General features: G+C 27.2%; 1 protein-coding gene across 4 annotated transcripts in view; it reads left to right on the top strand.

Annotated features, from left to right (window-relative positions):
• LOC107454939 (phospholipid-transporting ATPase ABCA3) overlaps positions 1–24776 on the top strand; it is a 65900-nt gene that overhangs the window by 8474 nt on the left and 32650 nt on the right. For all 4 annotated transcript variants that reach the window (XM_043042671.3, XM_071177510.2, XM_087157301.1 and 1 more), the window contains 10 exons: positions 5745–6125; positions 8416–8643; positions 13824–13921; positions 14761–14916; positions 17806–18043; positions 18144–18335; positions 21100–21278; positions 21360–21494; positions 23144–23273; positions 23733–23887. In XM_043042671.3, the coding sequence (XP_042898605.2) occupies positions 5762–6125; positions 8416–8643; positions 13824–13921; positions 14761–14916; positions 17806–18043; positions 18144–18335; positions 21100–21278; positions 21360–21494; positions 23144–23273; positions 23733–23887 (1875 nt within the window). In that variant the 5' untranslated portion in view covers positions 5745–5761. The remainder of the gene's footprint in view (positions 1–5744; positions 6126–8415; positions 8644–13823; positions 13922–14760; positions 14917–17805; positions 18044–18143; positions 18336–21099; positions 21279–21359; positions 21495–23143; positions 23274–23732; positions 23888–24776) is intronic.

Genomic DNA, 24776 nt, shown 5'->3' with positions numbered 1-24776 from the left:
TGCTTACTTTTTCATAACTTTAAGTTCAGAATATTAGAAAGGCTGTAAAGCTTTATCAAACATTTTTTTAAAATTAAATATAATTCTTAAATTTATAAATAGAAATTAAGTTATTGTTAGATGAAAATTTATTCTTAAAAATGTTTTACTTATATTTCATTGATTATAATTATTGATTTTATGATTAAATATGTAGAAATAAAATATGTGTTAAAAATATCTAGTTGGAAATACTGTAAAGTTTAAAAATATTAAAGAAAAAATAAAAGCAGACGATTAAATTAGAAGTCAATATTTAGAACGACAGAGTTGTTGATTCTTTTTAGATTAGTTTTATTGTGGAATTTGAGTTTCCTTATATCCCGCTACGGGTTTTCTAGTTGTTTATGATGTTTTCACTATCCCGTTACGGGTATTGCATATTTCTTAATGTTTGTGTTTGTTAATAAAAGTTTTTATTTAAAAGAAAAACTGAATAGTTCTTGATATAGCTTATGATACGTTACAGCTATATTAAATTGGTGGCAGCGGTGGGATCGATTTACCATTTGATTTAAAGGAATTGTGTTCCAAATATTATTCCTTATGGCTTTCTTGGGACGAGCAAAAAAGTGTGATTTGGTAGAATTATGCAAGGAAGTGGGCGAAACTATTATTGAAAATGTTACAGTATGTGAGTTGATAAATCTTATAAAAAAATCTGAAAATTACGAAGTGAATCTAGTTAAAGAAATATTAGAAGCAATTAAAGAAAATCGTATCGAAAAAGAAGAAAAAGAAGAAAGAAAACGCCAAGAAGAAAAAGAAGAAAGAAAACGCCAAGAAGAAAAAGAAGAAAGAAAACGCCAAGAAGAAAAGAAAGAAAAACTACGCCAAGAACGGCAAAAACAAGAAGAACGCCAATTTGAACTCGAGAAATTAAGGCTTAGTGCCCAATTAAGTGGCCCTTCAAGTCAAAATATTGGTACTACTCTGCGGAATAAGTTGGATTATAGAAAAGAGAATTATGATAGAAGTCTGAAATATATCAATCCTAAATCCGACTATAAAAATATATCGCCAAATGTTTCCAGAAAAGTACCAAATTCTTTTATTGAAACAACAGTTACTTCGAAGGACACAGAATCTAGTTGGCTTAATATCGGTAAATTAAGTGGCACTAAGTCTGGAAATGTTGCCAAGAGTAATTCTGAAAGAAGCCAATCGACTTCCAAAAGAACAATAGTCCCACCAATAGTTGTACCTGAAGAAATGGAACCAATTACGAAAGTAAATAAGAAGTTGATTATAGATTGGGAAGAAAATATTTTTGAAAAAGTGTCAAATTGGAGTTCTCCAAGTTTTGAAGAGAATAAAAGAAAAAGAAATGAAACTTATTTTCGTAAGGAATTCGAAAAATTTGACGAAAACATTATGGAAAGTGTTAGAAATATTTTTATAGATGATCGGAAGGAACAGAGCCAAATAGTAGGAGCAGAAATAGATATGATATTGGAAATTAGTCCATGTGTACTAAACACAGAAATAAAAAGTGCAGTATCAAAAGATGAATTGTTCGATGGAGTTTCTATAGAGATAGTAAAGGTGGTAGAAGAAAAGGAATATCAAGTCATTCAAGAAAAAGTTGAGTTGAAAAATGAAGAAAAAGATGATTGCCAAGCCAATCGAGTCAGTTTTGTGGTAGAAATTGTAGAAGAAGAAATAGCACTGCCAAAGTGCCAGAAAGAAACATCATATGCAGAAACATATTCGACGAAAAATTGTGAAATAATTTTGGTTGAAAATAAAAAAGTTTGCCAGAAAGAAGAAAGAAATGCAAGAATTAAAAGGATTTCGGAAATAAAATCTACTAAAAACCATGTTAGTACTGAATCATCAGTCATGGAAGAAATGATGGAGATTGATTCTAATAAAGGCAGCAAAAGTTTGCCAGAGATTGTTGGTGACAAAATGGGAAGTAAAGCATTAGTCATAGAGAAACGGAAAATATTTTCGAGCAAAAGAGTATCAAATAGTACAAAAGATAAAATTGAAACCAAAGTGGTTAACTTGACACGTAGGAATGAACAATTTTGTTCAAGAAAGAAAACTCCAGCAGATGCTAAACAAGTAAAAATCTTTCATAAGAACTTTGTTATGAATGGAAGTGTCCAGAAAAGGAGCCAATGGCGAAAAATCAATGCCAAAATGAAAAGAAAAAAGAACTTTGATAGAATTAGCGTCACCCAAAGAGTTAAACTAAAATGGTCGCCAAATAATTTTGATCACAAATTCATCGATGCACGATTGAAACAAAAAAAGAATCGATTTCAAGGAAGCTTAAAGTTTTTGCGGATAAAAGTAAAGATGAAACTTTTCAGAGACAAATGTAATTTTGATCATGGAACCAAAGCAACCAAGTATAAGTGCAAAAGATATGTGCCATATTGGAAAAATTACAGTGTTAATAAAGTAAGATTGAAAGAAAAGTTCAATCATCGGTGCAAGAAACAGAAATCTAGTGTGCTTCACAGAGTTATTAAAATTTGCCAAGAAAATAATCAGTGGAACTGGAAGTTTAGGAAAAGAATTGTGGTGAGAAAAAAAACTGGTAAAAGAATATTGACATCTACAAAACAAAAGAAATCATGGCACTACGAAATTCGCCAATTACCCCAAATTTGGCTAACGTTTTAAGAGTAAAAGTAAAAATAATGATGAAAGTATGCTCTTTAAATCACCAAACGATAGTAGTAAAGTAAAACGATAATTAAGATATACGTTTTTGTTATTAAACTATAAAACTAAAACAGTTAAAATAGTATTCAAGATAGGTTTTATAAATTATTTCACTTCAAGTGATTTTTATTTAATTAATAAGATATTTTTGGCTATTTCTTTAATTCTTTTGCTTTGCTTTAAATCTTGTTTATTTAACTGTAAACAGTATGTTGTGATGTTTTGTTCAGATTAGTCATATTTCTTTATTCATATGTATGACTTACTTTTTTTTAAAAAATTAACTCGTAAAGAAAACAGTTGCTATTAACATTTGAATTAAAGCTTTAATTAAGGTGGAAATATAAAATAAAAATGTATTGAAGTTTTTGAAATTGAACCAGTTAAATTTAATTTAAGAAAGTGTTTAAAAATGATTATATTGAAAATGAAACATAGGTGTTAAGCGAATTTGTTTGTAGAGAAAAGTGCTAGTGTTCTTAAATATGTTATTTTTTTATGCATATAAATATTAACAAGATTGAGTAGAATCTAATTATGTGAAGCTTAAAAATCTTAAGTATATTGTTTGGATTAAAAAAAATAAATAGTTATACCAAGATAAAAAAAAAATAAGCACTTTGAAAAAAAATCTGGTTAGCTTCAGTTTTTAGATATTATTGTATATATGTAAATAGTTATGTTAATTTGTATTTATTTTGTGTGAAGTTAAATTATAATATTTATTTACATTCTAATTTTATTTCGAATAGTTTACTTTGATATCAAAATTGAGTTACAAGTGAATTGTCTATTAATGTTTACTGCAAGAGTCTAAAAATAATTTAGAAATTTTAAGTTTTAAAGTTAATTATTGTACATCACTTCTAATGTAAAAATTGTATCTTTCATTTAATTTGACAATTAGAAAATTTAAATTTAAAAGTGAAATGTTTTGATTATAACATAATGCATTGGTTTCAACCTAAAGTTTTAGAGGACACAAAAAAGTTCATAATAAACTTTTCCCCTGTTTTCTATGGAAAAGTTCTTCCAAGGGGAGAGGAGTTGTAAAGTTTAAAAATATTAAAGAAAAAATAAAAGCAGACGATTAAATTAGAAGTCAATATTTAGAACGACAGAGTTGTTGATTCTTTTTAGATTAGTTTTATTGTGGAATTTGAGTTTCCTTATATCCCGTTACGGGTTTTCTAGTTGTTTATGATGTTTTCACTATCCCGTTACGGGTATTGCATATTTCTTAATGTTTGTGTTTGTTAATAAAAGTTTTTATTTAAAAGAAAAACTGAATAGTTCTTGATATAGCTTATGATACGTTACAATACCCTTAAATACCCTTTGCATATTATCTAGGAGTTTTCTGTGCGTTTATACTTAAAAGTATTAAGTATTTGATTATAAAGTTAGTAGCTTTTATGTTATTTGTAACTGTGGTTTTTAATTAAATGGTGTTTATAAAATTAAATTTTACTATAATTCTTCATGCAGGACATTAAAAGAAACAAAAAAATATTTTTTTTTGATTTCTTAAGAAATTAATTGAATTTATTGTCCTTCCCAATTTTTATTTTTTAATTTTCTCTTATTTAAAAATTATGTGTTAAATAGCTTGCAGTGTTTTCATCATAGAAAAAAATGGGTGAGCATTTCTCACCCTTTCTCAAAAACGGGGTGAGATTTCAAAAACTTAAGTGAGATTTCTAAAAACTAAAAAAACACAAAAACTCTTGAAAAAAAAATTTCTTTAATTATAATACATTTTTAACGTCTTCTATTTTTGAAAGCATTGAATATTTTTGGTGCATCATCATAGAAGATTTTGCCTTTACAAGGTATTTGTCCATCTTACATTAGCACATAAAAAATTTGAACATCTTACATAAAGAAACCTAACCTACGGTTAACACGTGGTTGCAGAGAAATGTGTTCTGAAAGGGGTTCTGTGGTTGTGTTCTGTTGTTCGAAAAGGTTTTGAACAATACTGGTAAATAGGGAAGCTAGATAATGGGCAGATGTTGAAAATAATGAAAGATCTAGGAAGAAAAGAGAAACGGATTTTATTCTAAATGGCGTAATTCGAACGCCTTTTTACGAAAATGTGAGAAATTCGCGAATTTTGAAATTGATTTATAGAATGCGCGAATTTCTCGTGGTAATAATTTTTTAATGCCAGAAAAGAAAAAATATGCGAGGTTCTCACGCTGTAGTGAAAACACTGGCTTGTATATCAAAACTGTTATTTCAACTAGATTACAATTTCAAACTGTTTTAATGTTTGATTCTTATTAAAAAATAGTTTTCCACTTGGGTATGAAAAAGCCTATTTCTTACAAGTGTACTTTTTCCATATTTTTTTAAATTTAATAATTTTTTAATTTAATAATTGTTTTGTCTAAATAACAATTTGATGTAAATAGGACATACTATTTTAAAGTTATGCAAAATAAAAATGCTGCTACAGGAGCAAATTTAAAATTAAATATTAATATTATAATGTTATTTTAACAAAGTTGAAAAATGCTTGTTTTCTGGAATTTGATTGAAATTATACAAAATAAATAAATAAATAAAAACAATTCTGTGCAATAGATATTGACCCAAATATAGATTTTATCAAAATCTTTAGGTAATTCGTTGATTACTTTTTTATTGAGTCTCGAAATTGCATATAAATTTTGAATTATTCAAAATTAATAAAACTATTTTGGTTAACATAAGCTTTTAATGTTTTGGATTTTAAATTGCAATAACTTTACTCTTGTTAAAAAATTAAACTTATTTTTGTACTATTAAAATTTTCAAATATTTCTGCTTTTTTCTTATTTTGTGACTACAGAATAATTCTTTTCTAAACTGGAATAAATTATAAATTTGTTTTATTAATGTCACTAAAATAGTATAAACTGTTTTAAGTTTTCTTTCTTTTAAAAATTACTAAGTAGTTCTTTCTCCTCTAAGATTAATGATTTTAATAAAAATACCTTCTTATTATATTTATTATACTTTACCTTTGTTTTATTTTTCAGAGAAAAATTTTTTGAAAATGGGGAAAATCAACGGTTTTCATCAGTTTGTAATATTATTGTATAAAGGATTGTTGCTGCGAAAACGCCATTACATTTATACAGTATTTGAACTTGTTATTCCTGTTTTATTAGCATGCATTCTTCCTATAATTCTATCAGAAACATCTTCACCAAGTTCTCAAAATTATGATTGGGAAGAAATGCCCAAATCGAGACATGTTAATGCTACGTTCTACTCACCCTTCTCTCCATATAAATCTAAACAAATTAAAAATTACACTTTAGAGCTTGTTTATGCTCCTTCAAATGATGTTATTGATAACTTTATGAAAAGTGTCGTTGAAAGATTTACTGTTAATGCTAATTACTCTGGAAATATAAGTAAGTTCATGTTTTGAAAATATATTTTCATTTATTGTTTGTAAGCATAATTTTAGTGGTGCAAACATTTTTCACATTTAAGTATAAAATATAAAAATAGTCAGGAACTGTGAATTACTAAAGATTTGCAATGAGCTAAACAAATGTCTGGATTAAAATATAAAAATTTTTTTTGATGACATCATTCAAGATCATTTGTGTACATAAAGAAGGCTTCAAAGTTAAAATTTCTAAAATAATCAGTGTTTATGCTTTGAATTAAGAACAAAAAGAGGAAAGCAAGTGCAAAAACATTTTTAGTTGCACCATTTTATTAAAATTGCTAAGTATTTTTTTTAATTTAAAATTTAATTTGAATTATTTTAGCTGAAATTATTTTGGGTGTTATAGGTGTTATTTTGTAGATGTATTTAGCGAAATTTAAATTGGGTTTTGATTCATAAAGTATTTTAAACAATTAAAAAAATTTTATTAGCACTTGCAAGTGCAATAATCCTTAATAATAATATTCATTAAAGCATTCTCAGAACGAAACTTTTACAATAGTTTAATAACAAATATAATCCCACTGTTATAAAAATTATTCTAGAAGTTATAGCTTAAACTTAGTTAAAGCCAGTACAAACTTAGCAGTTTAGTTTTAACTCAAATTTAAAAAATTTACACCATGTAACAGTATTTCTAAGGCATGTTATTCGTTATTTCTTTAAAAAAAGTAAGAAGAAAAATCATTATTTAAAGTTTTTTATTTAGCAGTTATGTACAGTTATGGAAAAATCATTGTAGCCTTATAAAAAAAATTTAAATCCTCAAATGCGTGTTATGTTGAGTCCTCAAAGGATGCACATTATAGTAGTGCAGTTAATTTTAATAATTTTCATCCATCCTGTTGAAAGAAAGAAATAAGCTAGCAGCTAAACCTTTTAAGTAATAATAAGTTCTTTATAGATCTATGTCTTATAAGCAGCCTATACATGAATTTTTTGTTTCATCATTGCTACATCATGAAGGTTAAAAGAAAAGACAATAACATTTTAGGCTCTTAACATGTTGCCAGATTGTAATATAAAAAATATTTGATTTATTTGTTGTGTTTAGTGAGACTTGTGCCTAGCAGATAGAAATTCTCAAAAATGTAGTTAGTAATCATTAGTACTATGTATTAATATCATTATTAATGCAATTACATTATGACAGTGTGCAGCTTTTTATGTTAAGAATGCTAGAATGAGATACATTTGAATACTTTGCCCATATTTGATAAAAATATCTAAAGAACTTGAACAATATTTGAATTATTAACTGGTAAGGTTAAGAAAAAATATTTTAAATAATTAAAGAAACATTTTTTGCTTGTTAGAATTTATAAATTAACTGTAATGTATGAACAAGAACTACCTCAGAAAATATGAGAATTCTGCATGTCGCTACATCAAGGGGACTGACATTTAAAAAGAAGAGTAAACAAGTTAAGTTTTTGAATGCTTCATTTATTGTCCTTTTGAACATTATATCCTGTATCTTTTTTACAAACATTACATCCTTTCAAGCATAATGAATGCATAGATTTTTGTACATTACATCCTTAATCGATTTTACGTACATTATATCCATTTAAACATAGAGAAAGGTATTGATTTCTATACATTATATCATTTATCTATTTTACAAGCATATTATCTTTTTAAGCATAATGAATGCATAGATTTTTGCAAATGATGCCATATCTTTTATCTTCTTTTCTTATGAGTACTATACACCATCATGATCATTGAGAATAAAAATCTAAAAGGTGATACTTCTTATGTTTTTCATTCAAAAGGATTACAAGATGTTTTAAGTTTATTTGTTTAGTAATATAAAAAAGGGGTTTAATGATTTCTTTAAATCCTCTGCTATCAAATGCCATGCCTCTCCACTTCAAGCATTTTTTTTGATATCACATAAACATTTAATGCTTTTTAAAGTGCTTTTCTGAGAAATGAAGTAAAATTTTTAACTTTAATGCTGTATTGGAGTGATAGGTTTCAGTTGGGTGTTCTAATAAGTAATAAAATAAAAAAAAAGCTCTTCATAAACATAAATCAAGTGTAATCATTCCCTATTTGAAGAAACGACCACTTGTTTGCACCAGGCATTTTTAAACTGATCATTTAGAAGGTTAGAATTATTACATGTGATCAGAAAATTATTCTATATTTAAAAAAAATGTATTAGGCTGTAATGATGTTTTTGTCAAATATTTTTCAAAATTATTTTTAATAATTATTTAAACAAAATTTATTTTTAGCTCTCCATTCTGAGAATTCTGAGAAAGATTTAGAATCATATTGTCTGTATAAACGAAGCGTCAATAAACAAATCAGTTTGATAGGAACTGTTTTCAACAATTTTGCACTTGATCTGAAGCAATTTCCAGACTCTCTTGACTATAAAATAAGGTATGGTTTCAAGGATTTTGAGAGTACCTTCAATAACGATCTGAAGTATCGAGTAAATGGTCCTCACATTGAAACAAGTAAATATAAACATCAATTTAATTGCTTTTTCATTGTTTGTCTAAGAGACATTATTATTTTATGTAAAAAAAATACTCTTAAACATGTTAAATTATTTGTTAAAATATTGAAAATACTGGAGGTTATGCTTTATGGATAAAATTTATTAAAGTGTCTACTTAAGAACTTAATTTCTAACTTAAGTGTGAAGATATATGCAGGTATATATATTTATTGCTAATGTATTGTCATTAATTAAAATTTGATTCGGCATTAAGCTGAAGGATCATAAAAAATTTAAACCATTAGTTAAAGTCTCCTGAACTAACGATTTCCAAATCTTCATGGCCGTGTACCTTATTTTATAACAGATTTGTAATTTATAAAATAACCTAAGAACTTTTTGTTCTTTAGGTGTGAGATGTCTATGAATGAAAAGTAAATATATAAAAAAGCAATTAATATTGCTTATTCATTGGTTATTTTAAATTTATTATTTCTATGCTATTATAATTATTTTAAAGTAAAAAATATTTGCAAAAATTTTGATTAATTTATTACTGATAGTGAAAATTATAAATAAAAAGTGCTGAATAAAATTAATTAAAATATCTGTTTAAAAATAGAATTTCTAACTTTATTTTGATTTTAAAATTTTTTTTTTGTAAACAAAATACCTTGCCATATCAATATTTTAAGAAAATTTGATAGGGCATAAAATCCAAAAGGTGTTTAGAAATGTTTGATTTATAGTTGAAGAGTTCAAGATCACTGTGCAATTATACAGTGTGCAAATTAAAAAACGGAACATCTTTGTACTTTTTATCTAATAATTGGATTTTCACATATTAAGCTGAAATCTGAATGACTCTTGACACTAACCCCTAAATATATTGAAATATTTGTGCAGACAACGTCTTTAGTTACCAACTCAGAGACAAAATTGTATTTTTTCAAATTAAATATGCTTTTTTTCTGACTAACTTGGATTCTTGATTCTCAAAATGCAAGGCATGACCGGAATTTGGAACTTCTGGGTCCTAAAAGTTAAATCCAGAGAGCAGTTGAAACTTTTATCGCCCTAGCGTTAATATCTGTTTTTAGGTATTTCACTATATCTTTGGAACTATTTAGAAAGTCAAATATTTTTTGTCCATAAGTTTAAAATTTGTTTATCCAAAAATATTATTTTAAAGATTATTAAATTATAAATTTTTATTACTATTTATTACTTTTTATTGTTTATTTTAATGATGATCAAAAATATTTTGAATTCTAAGATTTGTAAATTTTTTAGATTATTTTTAACTTGTGTAATTTTTAAAGACAAATCGAAAATTTATTAAAAATCGATCAAATATCTCGCAAAATATGAAAATTTGACCTCTTTGATTCTATTCAGTTTGAAAAAAAAGGGATATTAGCATTAATTGGCCAAAACTTTAACCATTTTAACATTTAAAACTTTAACCTTCATATTTTCCAGATCAAATTGTGGTTACCCTTCATATTTTGAGGGTCAAGATACCAAATTTATCAAAAAAGATTTTCTTCAGAGAAAATATGTCTTTTCCCCCCCGTCTAATTCGTAACTTAAAAAAAGGTATACACAAGTTAATTCGTATATTTAGGTTTAGGCCCTTAAATCATTAAGATTGCATTTTAGTATTTGATAATACAGTGCCAAGATCAAAAGTTAAGTTGCTCTTTTTTTAGTATGTAAACTTTACTTATTTTGTGTTGCAAATATTATAATTTAGAATGAGTATTTTATTTTTTTTGACCTAACAATGTACGGTTGGTATGACAAGTAAATATTGGTAAAGTTTCATGCTAGTAGAAATTGAAATCATTATTTGAATCATAATTAGAAAACCTATTATTTTCAATTATTTTGCAACAAATAATACAAAAGTTCTAATAAATAACAAAAGTTAATAAAATTTAATAACTGTCTAACATGTTGTAATTGTTTTGAAGTATCAAATTTTTATTAAAATATGTGGATGAATTATAGTCCATTCCACCTTAAGTTGGCACTGGAGAGAAAGGTAGGAAATGTAATGCTCCGCCTTTGAAAAGTAGTTCTTCGCTATTTTGGAATTAATTGCAGTTTAAATGTGCGTACAAATATAAATAAAAGTTGCATAGTAAGAAAAGTATATCTTGAAACATTCATTAGAAGTTTTTCTCGTTAAAATGTATTTAACTTAAAAATACCTTCTCAGTAAAGCGAATGTACAAAGAAGAAGGAGGTGTTTTAGTTTGGCGCTGAATTAGTTTTCAAGGACAAGGAATTGGCTCATTGGCTATGTTTCTACACTGGTCAGTCAGCTTTTCCATTCGCCTTGGCTTTGCTTAAGTGTCCTATCTCTTGTGCAGTTCTTATTTCGTTTTTTTTTTTTTTTGTATTTGATTATTTAATTTTCTAAATATTAACCTCATCTGTACAATATTTAATGAAAAATTCTTTCCCCTCAGAATAAATGGAAAAAAAACACCCCAATTGCCCCAATAGACAGGTGAATATTATTAAACTGATGACAGTTGAGCATATTTGCTGTGTAGCTAATTCAACATGTGATTTTATTATTATTTTTTTACGACAAAAGAAAAAATTGTTTTCGCTTTATTCGATCTCTATAAAGATTCAAATTTTGCGTCTTTTGCGCCATGTTTAGTTCTGAAGTACAATTCGCTTTTTATAGGAACTTAAATAATGTAAAAATTTAAGATTTTTAGTTTGTTCAATCAAAGGGACTTTTAAATATTATCTGAAATACAATTTCAATAATAGAAGTGTTAATTCGTTAGTTATAAACTAATAAAATGTATAGGAATTGAAATAATTTCAAAAAAGACGCAAAATCTGAATCATTAATTTTTTTAAACATCAAAAGGTTAATTTAAACTAATCAATATTTTAATAATTATTTTTGAAATACAAAGCTCAAAAAGCTGAGAAATCCTTTCTCTTATGTAGAAAGTATTAAGATATTTCAGTATCTGACAAAATATTTCGAGACTAACTAATTCTACTGTACTTAAATAACAAATTATACGGATTTTTCTCTTAAGCCTCCTATCACCTGCAAAGGTTCTGAAAAGTAAAGTAAAGTTCTGATATTTCAAAATATGTATTTTCTTTTAAAGAAATGCGCCTCTACCCATCCAAGTAGAATTTCGCCTGATGAGAAATTGTGGATTGAATTCAATTCAGGGCTACCACACAAAGAGTTTGTAGAAGGAACTGTCAACTGCTAAAATATTAAATGAATAACATGATAACCACCAGAATAGGTGGTTATCATGTTATTCAAAGAGTTCCTGTTGAGTCTAAGAGGGTGGGATATGGCAGCTGAAAACATGGGGGGGGGGACGAACAAACAGTACGCCCCCCCCCCAAATGGATAATACTAAATATTTTTTTCAAGTAAGTTCTTTTGTCTCTTAGAAGCAAATATATTTCAGAAAAAAAATAAATTTTACAGTATAAAAAAAAAAAAACTCTTCTGAAAAAATTTTTTTAATTTATAAAAAAAAAGAACAGTAAATATTAAAAAAAACATAGGTATGATATTTTTCATGATCAATGATTTCCTGCCTATGTTGACTTTTTCTTCCCCAACAAAACACCAATGAGGAATAAATTAATGTACTTTAATCTACAAAAAATAAGCACAGAAAAATAAATATTTAAAACAAAGTATTTATGCGCATCTATGCATTTCGGGTTTTTTTACTTAGATTCAGCAAAAAAGAATCTTTTTAAATATATTTTTTTTGCTTAAAATTAGTTTCGTTTAATTAAAAAATTATAATAAGAAAAAAAAATAGTAAGTATTATAAAACATAAGTATGATCTTTTTCATGATCCATAATTTCCAGCCTATGCTGACTTTTCTTTCCCCAACAAATCACCAATGTGGGATAAATTAATGTACATTAATCTACAAAAAATAAGAATAAGAATATAAAAATAAATATTTAAAACAAAGTATTTTTGCGCATCTATGCATTGATTTTTTTATTTACTTAGATTTCAGCAAAAAAGAATATTTTTAAATATATATATTTTTTTCTGTTTAAAATTAGTTTCGTTTAGTTAAAAAATCATAATAAGAAAATCTGCTTTTTAAATACTAATTAGGAAATCAGCTTACAACTAGTATCTTAAAACAATAATTATGAGAAATGCTTTAAAAAATCGTGCTCTTTTCCGTATTCTGTACAAAATTTCAGTACGATTCTTGGTTTTAAAAAAAAAAAAATTCGGCATTTTGCTTTCTTAAACGCCAATACTGGCCACTTTCTCTCCCTTTGTTGCTACCTCATCCCGTACTGACTTAAAGAGTAACCCAGTTTCCATGTAATCCGGTCTACCTACCTTTCTCTCCAGTGCCAACTTAAGGTGGAATGGACTATAGTTTTAAAGGTGCTTACAATTTTGAACTTATAGTTGAGGTGAAAGTTAAAAGCTTTCAAATCTGCATATTATCATACTTTTTTTTTTAAAATTGCAAATATTAAGATTTATTGTTGTACTACTATTTTCTGTGCTTTTGGCATGGAATGCATCTGAAAGCAAATGCAAGTCTAATTTTATGATTGTAATTTAAATTTAAGCCATAATTTAAAAAAAGTTTTATTTTTTCTACTGTTAATAGCAAATAGTACTAGAATTCAAATTATAATGAAAATTAATAAAATTTTGTTGCAAAGAAATGGTTTTTGGTAGTTTTTTGTTGATAAACTATTTATATATATTTTTTAAATTATTTAACTGAGAAACCACAGTAATTTATGTTTTTTTCTTCTGATTTCTTAAGATTTTTTGCATAAATTTGTTTTTCTCTGATTTTTACTGTGTAACATTAAATTCTCATTGTATGTCTGTTGAATTTTTTCTTGTTGATTTTTGTCAGTGTTATTGCGTTCTGTAACCTGTAAATTAATTTTGTATAATTTGTGAAATGTAATCCAATTTATTCAATAAATTTGCTATATTGTAATGCTATGTATACTTAATTATAAATATTAAAAATAAAAAAAGAATCTGAGAAAACAGGGAAAAAACTAGTTATAATGTAATTAACAATGAAAATTAATCATGTGTTATGTAGCCTATTAAAAACTCTGCAAGGCAGTATTCAATAATATTTTTTCTAAAAATACTTTTAACTTGAATAATTATTTTCAGAGTATCAAGATTCTATCTTTCTTGCATGGCAGACTGCTGTTGAAGAAACCTTCATTCAACAAAAAATGAATGATACTGGAAAAAAGTTAGATTATCAGGTTTGGTATATTTTGGTTTAATTGTTGGAGAATTAATTTTCATTTACATTTTTTGTTAATAAATATGAATTGAGCCTACCCCTGTAAAAATATTTAACAAGTGTGAGAATAAGTATTTAGAAATTAAAGATAGATTTCTAACTGCTACAATCATACACAATTTTTTTAAAAAATAATTTCTCTTCTTTTGATACCATAGATTACACAAAAGCTAACAAAACCAATGCGCTTTTTTCTAATCTGTATGCAAAAAATGGTTATTTTTTTAATCAATTATTTGATTTTTATTGTTGTAAAATACGAGCAATATATTATTTCTAGTGTCTTTAATTGTATCACACAACTCATTAACAACTATTCATTTTTTTTATATATTTATCACAAATATTACTCGAAAATTGTATATAAGAATTTTAGATTCTATTTTTACTTTAATTTTTTTATTAAACAAATTTAAAATTTTACTTAATAACAAGATTTCTTGCAGTTCTTAAAGTTATATATATATATATATTATATTTGTTCATGACACAGAATTTTCTCTTGCTTAATAAATATTTCCCTATAGCTGTATAGATAGAATCAATAGTAGGAATTTTAAGAAAGGTGTTAATATACTGTTTAAATACTTCAGTAAAAATGCAAAGATATTTAGATTTATTTTAGCATTTTTATATAAAATTTTAGCATATTGGCTAAAAATGAATCTAACATAAACCCTGAGCAGAGGTTTGAATTAATGAGATTTGTCTGTAATGATTTAATAAGGTAATAATTATAGTTGTTGATAATGATTTGCTTATGAATAAATATTCAAAAATTTTTTTTTAAAAATTTAGGTCAGTATGCAAAGATTCCCTTATCCTGAGCATCAAGATACTCGACATAAATTCAACATAGTCATTTTAGTACCAGCTTGTGTCTGTGCTGGCTATTTGATATTTATTATAAACCTGGTTCGAAGAATCATTGAAGAAAAATCTAATGGTTCAAAAGTAAGTGATTGATTTTTAAATGGACAAATAAAATATATTTACCAACTATTTATTCAATATATTTAACTTATTAAATTTGTTTCAGAAATTTAGCAAAAAATTTATATTTAGTAGTATAAAATATGATGCATATTTTGTTTATTTGCGTGTATTGATATTGTAAATTGTAACAAAAATGTACTAATTTTATTGTTAATGTGTAGAACAGGACAAAAAAGGAATTCAAAATAAGAGAATCATAGTAATTGGTGATTTTGAAAGTAGGGTGAGGATAAAACAGAAGTTTTCACAAAATTTTAATTGTTAATTGCCTTTCACTATAGTGTTTGTGCAAAATGTGAAAATATTTTTGGTTAATATCTTCAACAGTCGGAACAATTTATTTCTGTTTTTCATTTAAACTTCATGGTTATGTTTTAAAAAAAATTCTTTAAGTAATACTGTTTTCTGTGCTTTAATAACAGATATTTATGTGTTAAAAACATGTAAATTGCATTTTATTCTTTTTTAAAGTGCAAGGTTGACGTGGGGCTGACTTATACCAAGGCATAAAACTTGATTGCAGTGTTTGCTCAATTGTCTCAGTTTTTTTCATTTTCTTTTAAAAATGATTTGACATCTTAACTTTTTGACGCAGAAATTTTTTAAGCACATTTTTCATTAATTTAGGTCAAAATAAGTGAAAAAGTATCATAATTAGCATTTTGATAGTTTATGGTTATGAAATACAGAATGAAACACCACTATCTTTTTTCTGCGGTAAAAGGTGAAATCTACCAAACAATAATTTTTCAAGTTTGCACTTATTTAGATCTAAGAGATACAATTATTCCTCATTGAAATATATTTACGAAACATTTTACAAAACCAGTTATTGATAAATTTGTGAATGTGAATGAAAAAAAAAAATTGAACTACTGTTTTAGGATGTTTTAGTTCAAATGTAATTCAGATACATAACAGATTAACAGAAACAACTATTAATCTATTTTTTATGATTAAAAAATAATGAAATATATTTTTACTTGTAATTAGAGCATCAGAAATATATATATATAGCCTAATAAATAAAAACAAAAAAAAGCGACGAACATTAAGAAAAACAATAAGTTTTATTTATTGCGCATAACCTGCAAGTAAATAGAACTCATAAAATAAGTTCAAAATGTAGAGAAAACAAGGGAAAAATTACAGAACAATGAAAAAGGGGGGAAATAAAAATAATGCAATATTAGAAAGCACTCTTTTTTCCGGATATAATCGTGTGAGCTGATGAAAAGATTATATCTTTTATTTTCCGGATTTTTCAAAATTTTTTATCCATTTTTTCTTCCCCCCCCCCCAGTTTTTTGTTATTTTTCTTTTTCTTTTTTCCCCTTTTTTTCATTGTTCTGTAATTTTTTCCTTGTTTTCTCTACATTTTGAACTATATATATATATATATATATATATATATATATATATATATATATATATATATATATATATATATATAATATGCAGATGGGACACCAGTGTCCCATCTGCATCAAAGGGTTACAAGAGTAACTTATATCATCTGACTTTTTTGAGTTATCATAACCTTTATTTATAAATAGTTTTTTATCTATAAAATACAAGTAGCTAGTATAAATCATTACTCTAGTGAAGAAAAAAAACTTTGTGCAGCAGCTTTAACTGTTAACTTTACTTAATTATTACAACTTCAAGATATTTATCAGCACTATGCCAAATTTTACTAATTTACTATCTATTACCAAAGGCAATTTAGGACAGCTATTAAAAGCCAATGAGTAAAATATTTTTCCCCACCCCTTTCTAGTCTTTAGATCCTTCGTATTGATGAAAGATGAAATGAACCATCTTTAGTTCAAAAAATAAAAATTTTGAATTAGAAAAGTAGTTTTTTCCCATTGATTTTATTTGTTATAGATACATTAATATTATTCTTTTATAGAGATATGAGATTCTTTCTCAGAACCACAATTTTATTATTTGCTCTTTTTTAATTAGTAATTTCATCATTTTTTGATGTTATTCTATAACTTTTTGTTGTATTTCTGAGGATGTTCAAAAATAACCATACTGCAAAAAATATTTTATTGTGGATTCTTAAAAATCTGCAAAAACTAATCAAATTCAACCTTAAATCTGTAGTGTCTAGTTTTTATCACAAAAGTCTGAAACTTTAAATTATTGGGGAATCATTGACTTTTCAATTTTTTTTTAAAATTTATGTTTTGTGTCAACTAAACTGAGTTTCTGTAAATAGTTGGATGCTTATTAGTTAACTGGACAAAAATAAAACTTTAAAAATAATATTTATATTAATATTTTTTATGAAATATTAGAAACTTAATTAAAATCTTATATTACTAGCATTCTATTCAAAGAAAATTTGAGCATTTTTCAAATAATATATTTTTTAACTTTTTTTTTTAAAACTATTAGTAATAAATCTTTCCTCTTCTAAAAAGTTTTAAAAAATTTGCTGTAAATTATTATTATTATTATATAATATTTAGTTTCATACTTTCCACCTTATAAAGCAAAATATCATTTGAACAAAAATATCATCAACAAATAAGAAGTTTATTGATGCAAATAAAAAAAATTCTTTTCAATTTTTATATCCTTTTTCTTATCTAATCTTTTTTCCTTTTTCACAGTCTCGTGTTTGTTTTTATGAATAAATTATTTAAATTCTATTGTTCAAAACAAAATATTCCCAATTTTTTTCATATAAAAATCTAACAACCTAAGCTAAAATTTAGTTACTTATGACACATGATATTTTATTATGATATAATTATGTATATCATACCTAAGAATGTACTTATACCAAGAATGTACTCATATATAATTAAGTATTATAATTTTTTATTGTAGGAACTGTTAAAAATGATGGGAATGACAGACTTTGTTTATTGGATCAGTACATTCATGAATTATTTTGTGATAGCTTTCATCACAACTTTAATTATAACTATAGTTTACAAAGTACCTTTAAAAAATGCAACTGTATTTATGAAACATACAGAGTTTTGTCTTTTATTTCTGATGCTTCTGTTGTTTATGGCAAGTTTAATTCTCTTCTGCATGGCTTTCAGTATTTTTTTCAACAAGGGTAAGAAAAATTGAATACAATAAATTGAAACATTGATAAGAATGATATTTTTTTTTCTTTCCTGATGCAAGTTATAAATTTGTCTTATCATTTCTTTCAGCGGTATTTGCCATTATTACCTTGATAATTTTTTACATTGTTACTTTTGTAATGTACATGGTTTCTTACTTCATTGAATCATTGGATGTCAAATATTTTCCATTACCTCTCATGGAAAAGTTAGGAATTTGTACTATGCCAACTGGTGGTATACTGACGATGTTTGCTTTTGTTTCATTCTATGAAGAAAGTGGTATGTAGGGCTTTATTACATTTGTGTTAATGTTTTTTTTTGCTTTTAACAACATTTAATTGCTATAATTTGGTCATAAACACATTGTAGTTTTGTTTATCAAAAAAAGAAAAAATTCCTATGTATGTTGTTTCTATTTGTTGGAACTTCATAAAATTTTATACTTTAAAGTTCCAATTTTCCTACCCTTATATATAAAGTTATTCTGAAATCTATAGAAAAGTGCCTTATTTAAAAACGTATGGTTAAAGTAATGAAAATAACATAATTTTTTTTCTATTTAATCCTCTAAGTGTTTAGTTTCTGTATAAAATTATACTAAAATTTTCCTTTGAATAATATGGAGAAACCAGTTTTTCGATGCTGGAAATTTTGGAAAAGTCGTGAATACCACTTCAAAGGGTTAAATATAGTAGTTAACCATTTAATATATTATGTAGTCTTCTTCTTCCTTATCCCCAAAGTTTGCAGAGCTAAATATCCATGAAACTCATGACCCGGAGGAAGTCGACCACCAAAAGTGGGTTATTCAGAATGTCCCCTTTGTCTAGACCAAGACAGTCCAGGATATGTTGGGGAGAAGCCTGCATGTTGTGGCACCTGGGGCAGTTTGGGTAGGTTTTAACACTACCCTCGAAAGAAAGGGACTTAAGGTGGCCGCTGACAAGCCTGGTAAGTGCCGTCTGTTCCTTGCGATTGCACTGAATGTTTAGTGCACCTCCTGGACGGGTGCTCTGGTACCAGTGATGTTTGGGGGGTACGAGCCAGGAAACATTGACTTCTTTTTTCTTTTTTGATGCCAGTTCCATGAAGGTGAGTGAACTTGGACTCATCAAAGTTTCTTCTGTCCCCTCCTTAGCCAGTGTGTCGGCGATGTCATTGCCCAGTACCCCAACGTGAGAAGGGATCCATTGGAGGTGGACTTCACGCAATCGTGAGAGGGTTTTAAGTTTGTGCAGGATTGAAGCTCCTGTTTTGTCTCTCACCTTCCTCCAATGCGATAAATACTGTATGGAACTGAGACTGTCAGAGAGTATCCAGATGTTATAGTGATCCTGTAGTGTTAGAAGAGAATCCAGAGCAGTATCAATAGCAATGAGTTCACTTCTAAAAACTGAGCAGTAATCAGGATTTCTTTTGGAGATGTTAAGGGAGTAATTACTTGATTTAATGTAGACACCGCTGCCAGATGATGATGTGTCCGTATTGCTTCCGTCTGTGTACACCAGTATTGAGTGTTTGGGGATGGAATTTATAACCTCCAAAGCAAGTTGCTTAAGCAATACCGGGCAATCCAATTTCTTGTTAACTTGTGATGAAAGGTGTTGATGGAAATAAACACCAGGAAGTCCTTCAGTTGGGTCAATAATTTGTTTATTAAGGCAATCCTCAACATTACCAGCAAGAACGTTGTTAACTACGGCCTGGCTAAATGGGCTATTCTTCTTTAGTCTTTGGTATAGGCTAAAGTAATGGGCTCCATGTAATGGGCTATCCACCTTTGTAGATAATCTGCTGTTCTGTTTTGATGTCCAAGACTAGAGAGCTTGTTAAAGTATTTAGTTGGGAGATAATTTCTTCTGAGACATAGGGGCTGTAGGTCGGCCTCAAACAAGACGATGTCATTTGGGCAACTGTTTCTTAGTCCAGTAATAATGCGGGCTGCAGAAAGCTGGACTCGTTCAAGACGTTGAAGGTTTGAAGCAGATGCACAACTATAAACTGGTGCTCCATATTCCAGGATTGGTCTGATGAGAGCAAGATATGTGGCTCTTAAGGTGGTAGCGTCAGCACCCCAATCTTGTCCAGCAATGTACTTTAAGATTTTAAGTCTCTTCCTACTTTTCAACACTAAGTTGTTTTTATGCTTATTGTTGGTGAGTTCAGGATCTAAAATGAAGCCCAAGTAACTGGGGTGTTTATCAACAAGTAGAGTTTGGCCATTCAGGAGGATATTGGGTTGAAATTTGTAGAGTCGTTTGTTAGTTATGTAGTTAATGCTTACTTTTACATCTATTCGGACCTTATTCAGAAATGTAAGTTTCTATAAATTCAATCTAGATTTTCTATTTAAATATACTATAGTTAACCCACAGTCTACTATATTGGTATATTTATTACGACACAGGAATTTTGTCCTTGTACCACATCAAAAAAACCTATCTGTTTTTTATAAACTACAGATGCATTTTTTAATGGCTATGGGTAAACAATGAACATATCAAGATAAAAAATTTACAAAATTACATTTTCGTATGAATTATAAAACAGAAAATAATTTTGTTTTTGTCAGATCAAATATTAAAAACATAGGATGTGTCTTCTTCTTCTATCAGCCTGACAGCCTAGTACAGGCCAAACCCATGCCAACTAATTATCTCCATCCGGCTCAATCAGACACTATGTTTTCCATTTTTTAATTCCCATGGTTTTAAGATCTTTTTCCCCAGAATACTAAAGAATTTTCAATGGTGATAAGAGTTTCTTACATAAGTGATGTTCCTTAAAAAAGTGATGATTATAATTTTTCATATACTGCTGTATTGGAGATTTGAGTACACAGTTTGATAATTATAACTAATTAGACTTAGTCATTTTCTGAAATGTGTCTTATTAAATTGTTTAGTATCTAAAGAGATTTTTTCACACTGCTTTTTGCATTTTTAAAATTATTACTAAATTTATCCTGAATTACTTTATTTTACTTAAAGTTAAGTATAATTTCAATCTAAAATTTCTTTTCAATAAATTATTTTATTTACAGGGGAAGGTCTTCAATGGTACAATTTATCAGAACGTGCTGTTAGTCCTGACTTGAATATGGTCATGGTTTTATTTTCAGTGATATTTTCTTGTTTCCTTTATGCTGTTATGATTTGGTATTTTGATGCTGTTTGGCCATGGCAACCTGGTGTCCCAAAACCCTTCTACTTTTTATTCATGGTACTATTTTCCATCTCCTAGACTATTTCACATATCTTTGGAGTTTGAAATCCAGAAATCAAAACAAAGTTTTTGTTTTAGAAAAGCTATTGGTGTCCCCCCAAAGCAAAAGAAAATGATGAAGTTGAATTAGTACAGACAGATCCTAGCTCGGAATTTTTTGAAGAGGAACCAAACGGTATTTCTCCTGGAGTGGTTATATATAATTTATCAAAAGTAAATATGAATTATATAATTATATTATATCTTGCAATTAGAAAATATAAAATTTAAATAAATATACTGGAAATCTAATCAGAGGTAATATCATTAATATTTATATAAAATTTCTATAGTAATAAAAGTAGATGTGCCTATTTTTGACTAATTTGTCCAAAAATATTTGTTTTTACTAGTTAATCTTTAATGTTTTGCTTAAGACTTTTAATTTTTTGATATTTGCTTTGTGTTTTATTAAAAAGTTGAGAGTTATTCCGTAAATAAAATAAACATTTTAACAATTACATCAAAAGAGGGGAAACAGAAATTGATTTTTTTTTAAAAACTGTTCTCTTTAATGACAGCTTGTTAATTTTTTAAAAAAAATTTCTGTATCATGCATTAATTTTAAGATATTTAATAAATATGCTGAGATTAGATAAATTCTCCTAATTATAGATAATAAAATGTCTTCATAATAATAATAAGTACATAAAATAAGTACAGTGGAGCATCGTTTATATGACGCCCAAGGGACCACCGAAAAACGTCGTATAAACGATAACGTCGTATAATCGATTTTTACTTCTAAAACTTAAACTAACTCTGTTTTCAGTTAATTTTAATGTTTAACCTGTTGATTTACCTAAATTTCTAAATTAGACAAAGCAAAACAAACAAATAACCAAAGAAGAAAAATTGCAGTGAGCAATTTGAATGTATGTTACCTTTAATTATATTTTCTTGCTATTAGTCTCCACAATACTTTGAATAGTGAGTTGAACTTACTGCTTTCTATGATGCAATTTTAGATTTCTAATCACGGCCAAATCTAATGGCTGAAGCTCGCTTGTGCAATTTTCAGGGAAAAAGAGAGCTTTTACATTTTCCAAAATAATTAGTATCGATGGGTGCGCTGGACATTGGTCGATGAATATCAAAATTTTTCGTTATTGCCTCTTCATAACATTGCCTAGTTTTTTCAGTCATCTAGTAAGAATTACGGTCGTCATCCAAGCATTCTTGTTGGCACCCTTTTCTGTATCATTCATGTTGGCAAATTCCGCCCTTTTTTAAAATACACAAGAAAAAAAAAAAATTAAATAAACGTGAACAACATTTAAAAACCGACGTATAACCGATTCTGTGCGTCGTATAAACGATATATTTTTACATTAAAATGAATAGGAATGATTTGGGACAACACTAAAACGTCGTATAAATGTAAACGTCGTATAAGTGATTGTCGTATAAACGATGCTCCACTGTACGTATATATACATAAAATAAGTACATATATTAATTGCATTATAATGTGTTGCCTTTGTCTTATACATTCTTTTACCGAGGAAAAATTGTTTGCAGGATTAATCTTTTGAAAAAAAAAACATGCACCATCTCTATTGTAATGAAATATTTTTTGTTTTATAAAATACGTAAGGGATTGTTTTTCAAAATTGAATTCATATTTTTTGCAAAATTTTTTGTGTGTAACAAATATGAATTTAGTTTTTAATTTGATTGTTTGTATGCTGTAAATGAATTAAAAATTACTCAATTATAAATCAAAGAAAAAAAAAGTTTTCAGGAACACTGAATTTCATTCAGTTGTGCTCTCCCCTCCCTATACAATATATTCTAACTTGCTATTTTGATATTAATTTTAGGAGTTTCGAACTGGTCTTCAAACAAAACTGGCTGTAAATAATCTATCTTTGACTATGTATCAAGGGCAGATTACTGCTCTTCTTGGTCATAATGGTGCTGGAAAAACAACTACTATAAATATTCTTACAGGTAAGCGATTGCTTTAGGAAAAAAATGTTTTGCTGTATGTATACTGAGATTTAAAATCATGTTCAATCTTTTACTGTTAGACAATCTTTAAATAAAACCCATTCAAAGTTCAGGGGATTTGAACTTTTTTTATTAGTTCATTTTATGATGGTGATAAAATATAATGCTTGTGATAAAATTTAAATAAATATTAACATTAAATCTTTCAAAAATTCGGATATAAATATTGGTTTGATAAAGTTGTGCTGGTTTATTCTTTATAAAAGTAATGCTTTAACAATATCTCCTTCTTACAATATTTTTAAATTATTAAAATTTGTATCAATTAATGTAATTTTTATATGCTTGTGATATAGAGACTTTTGCAGTTTTTAGTTTCTGGAATGTTTCTCTTTTATTAATTGTTTTTTTTTAATTTGTTATAATTTAAATTGATTAAAATTATAAACTATTTTATAGGTCTATTTACACCAACCAAAGGAACAGCTTCCATTAATGGAATGGATATTTTGACAGAAACTAATAATGCTCGTAAAGGACTTGGTGTATGTCCACAACACAATGTTTTATTTGATACACTTACAGTTGAAGAACATCTCAAGTTTTATGCTGCTGTAAGTGTCTCTTTTAATCCTGTTTTAAATTCTGTGATAAAATTATCTACTACTATTCTCTATTTAAAAATGTTACATAACAAGAATTCTGTTTTGTAATTTTTATTGAATTAACTTTTTTTTAGCATCTGTATTTATTCCCATTGATATCCAGTCCAGTTTATGATTAGAAGCTATAACAAAACTTTGATTACTTAACATTTTATACATTCGAAGACAATTCATTGTTATCTTTTCTTATATAACCAAATGTCAGGTTGTTTGTTGCATTGCTGTTCATTTTAGAATTTAATGAAGATAGTTTTTCAGTGAAGTTTTGTTACTACAGTACAGAACCTCTTATCCGGAAATCAGAAAACCAGAACAAAATTCGATAAATTTCCCCACCATTTTTTTTTTTCCTCATAAGAGTTTAGGATTTTTCTTTCTTTTTTAAAAGATGTTTACTTTACCATCATTTTAGAAATAATCATTAGTTCCCTACACTGTCAAGAGTCTTGTACTAAATATCATCAATCATTCTCTTCCTCATCCCCTATGTAGATGTTCCTTTTCAATCATAGTTCAGTGAGAAGGAGTGACTCATTGAACAGCTGTTTTCTTATCATCTGGCCCTTAAGCAGGGGGAGTCATTACTACCAAGGAGTCATCATGTCTGTTGATTGCTAAGTCCAGGAGAGTTAAAAACTAATAATTTTATTTGTCTTCTTTGATTCTTAGAAATCTCTTAAAGTACTCCCTACAGGGACTGCAAAACTCCTATTTTTCCTATTATCTCTGTACCCCATCTTTCCCCCCCTGTTATTTTCTACTTTTTCTTATTTTTTCAAAAAAATCTGTCATTTCTGCTATTCCCCCTTTGACAGCAAAGAAAGGGGAGTAATGACTC

Source organism: Parasteatoda tepidariorum, chromosome 2 (assembly GCF_982258835.1).
Source record: "Parasteatoda tepidariorum strain Cologne lab strain chromosome 2, Ptep-v5.0, whole genome shotgun sequence".
In the NCBI taxonomy this organism is placed as follows: domain Eukaryota; kingdom Metazoa; phylum Arthropoda; class Arachnida; order Araneae; family Theridiidae; genus Parasteatoda; species Parasteatoda tepidariorum.
The sequence above is the reverse complement of the archived record's forward strand: the minus strand, read 5'-3'. Positions and strand labels throughout refer to the sequence as shown.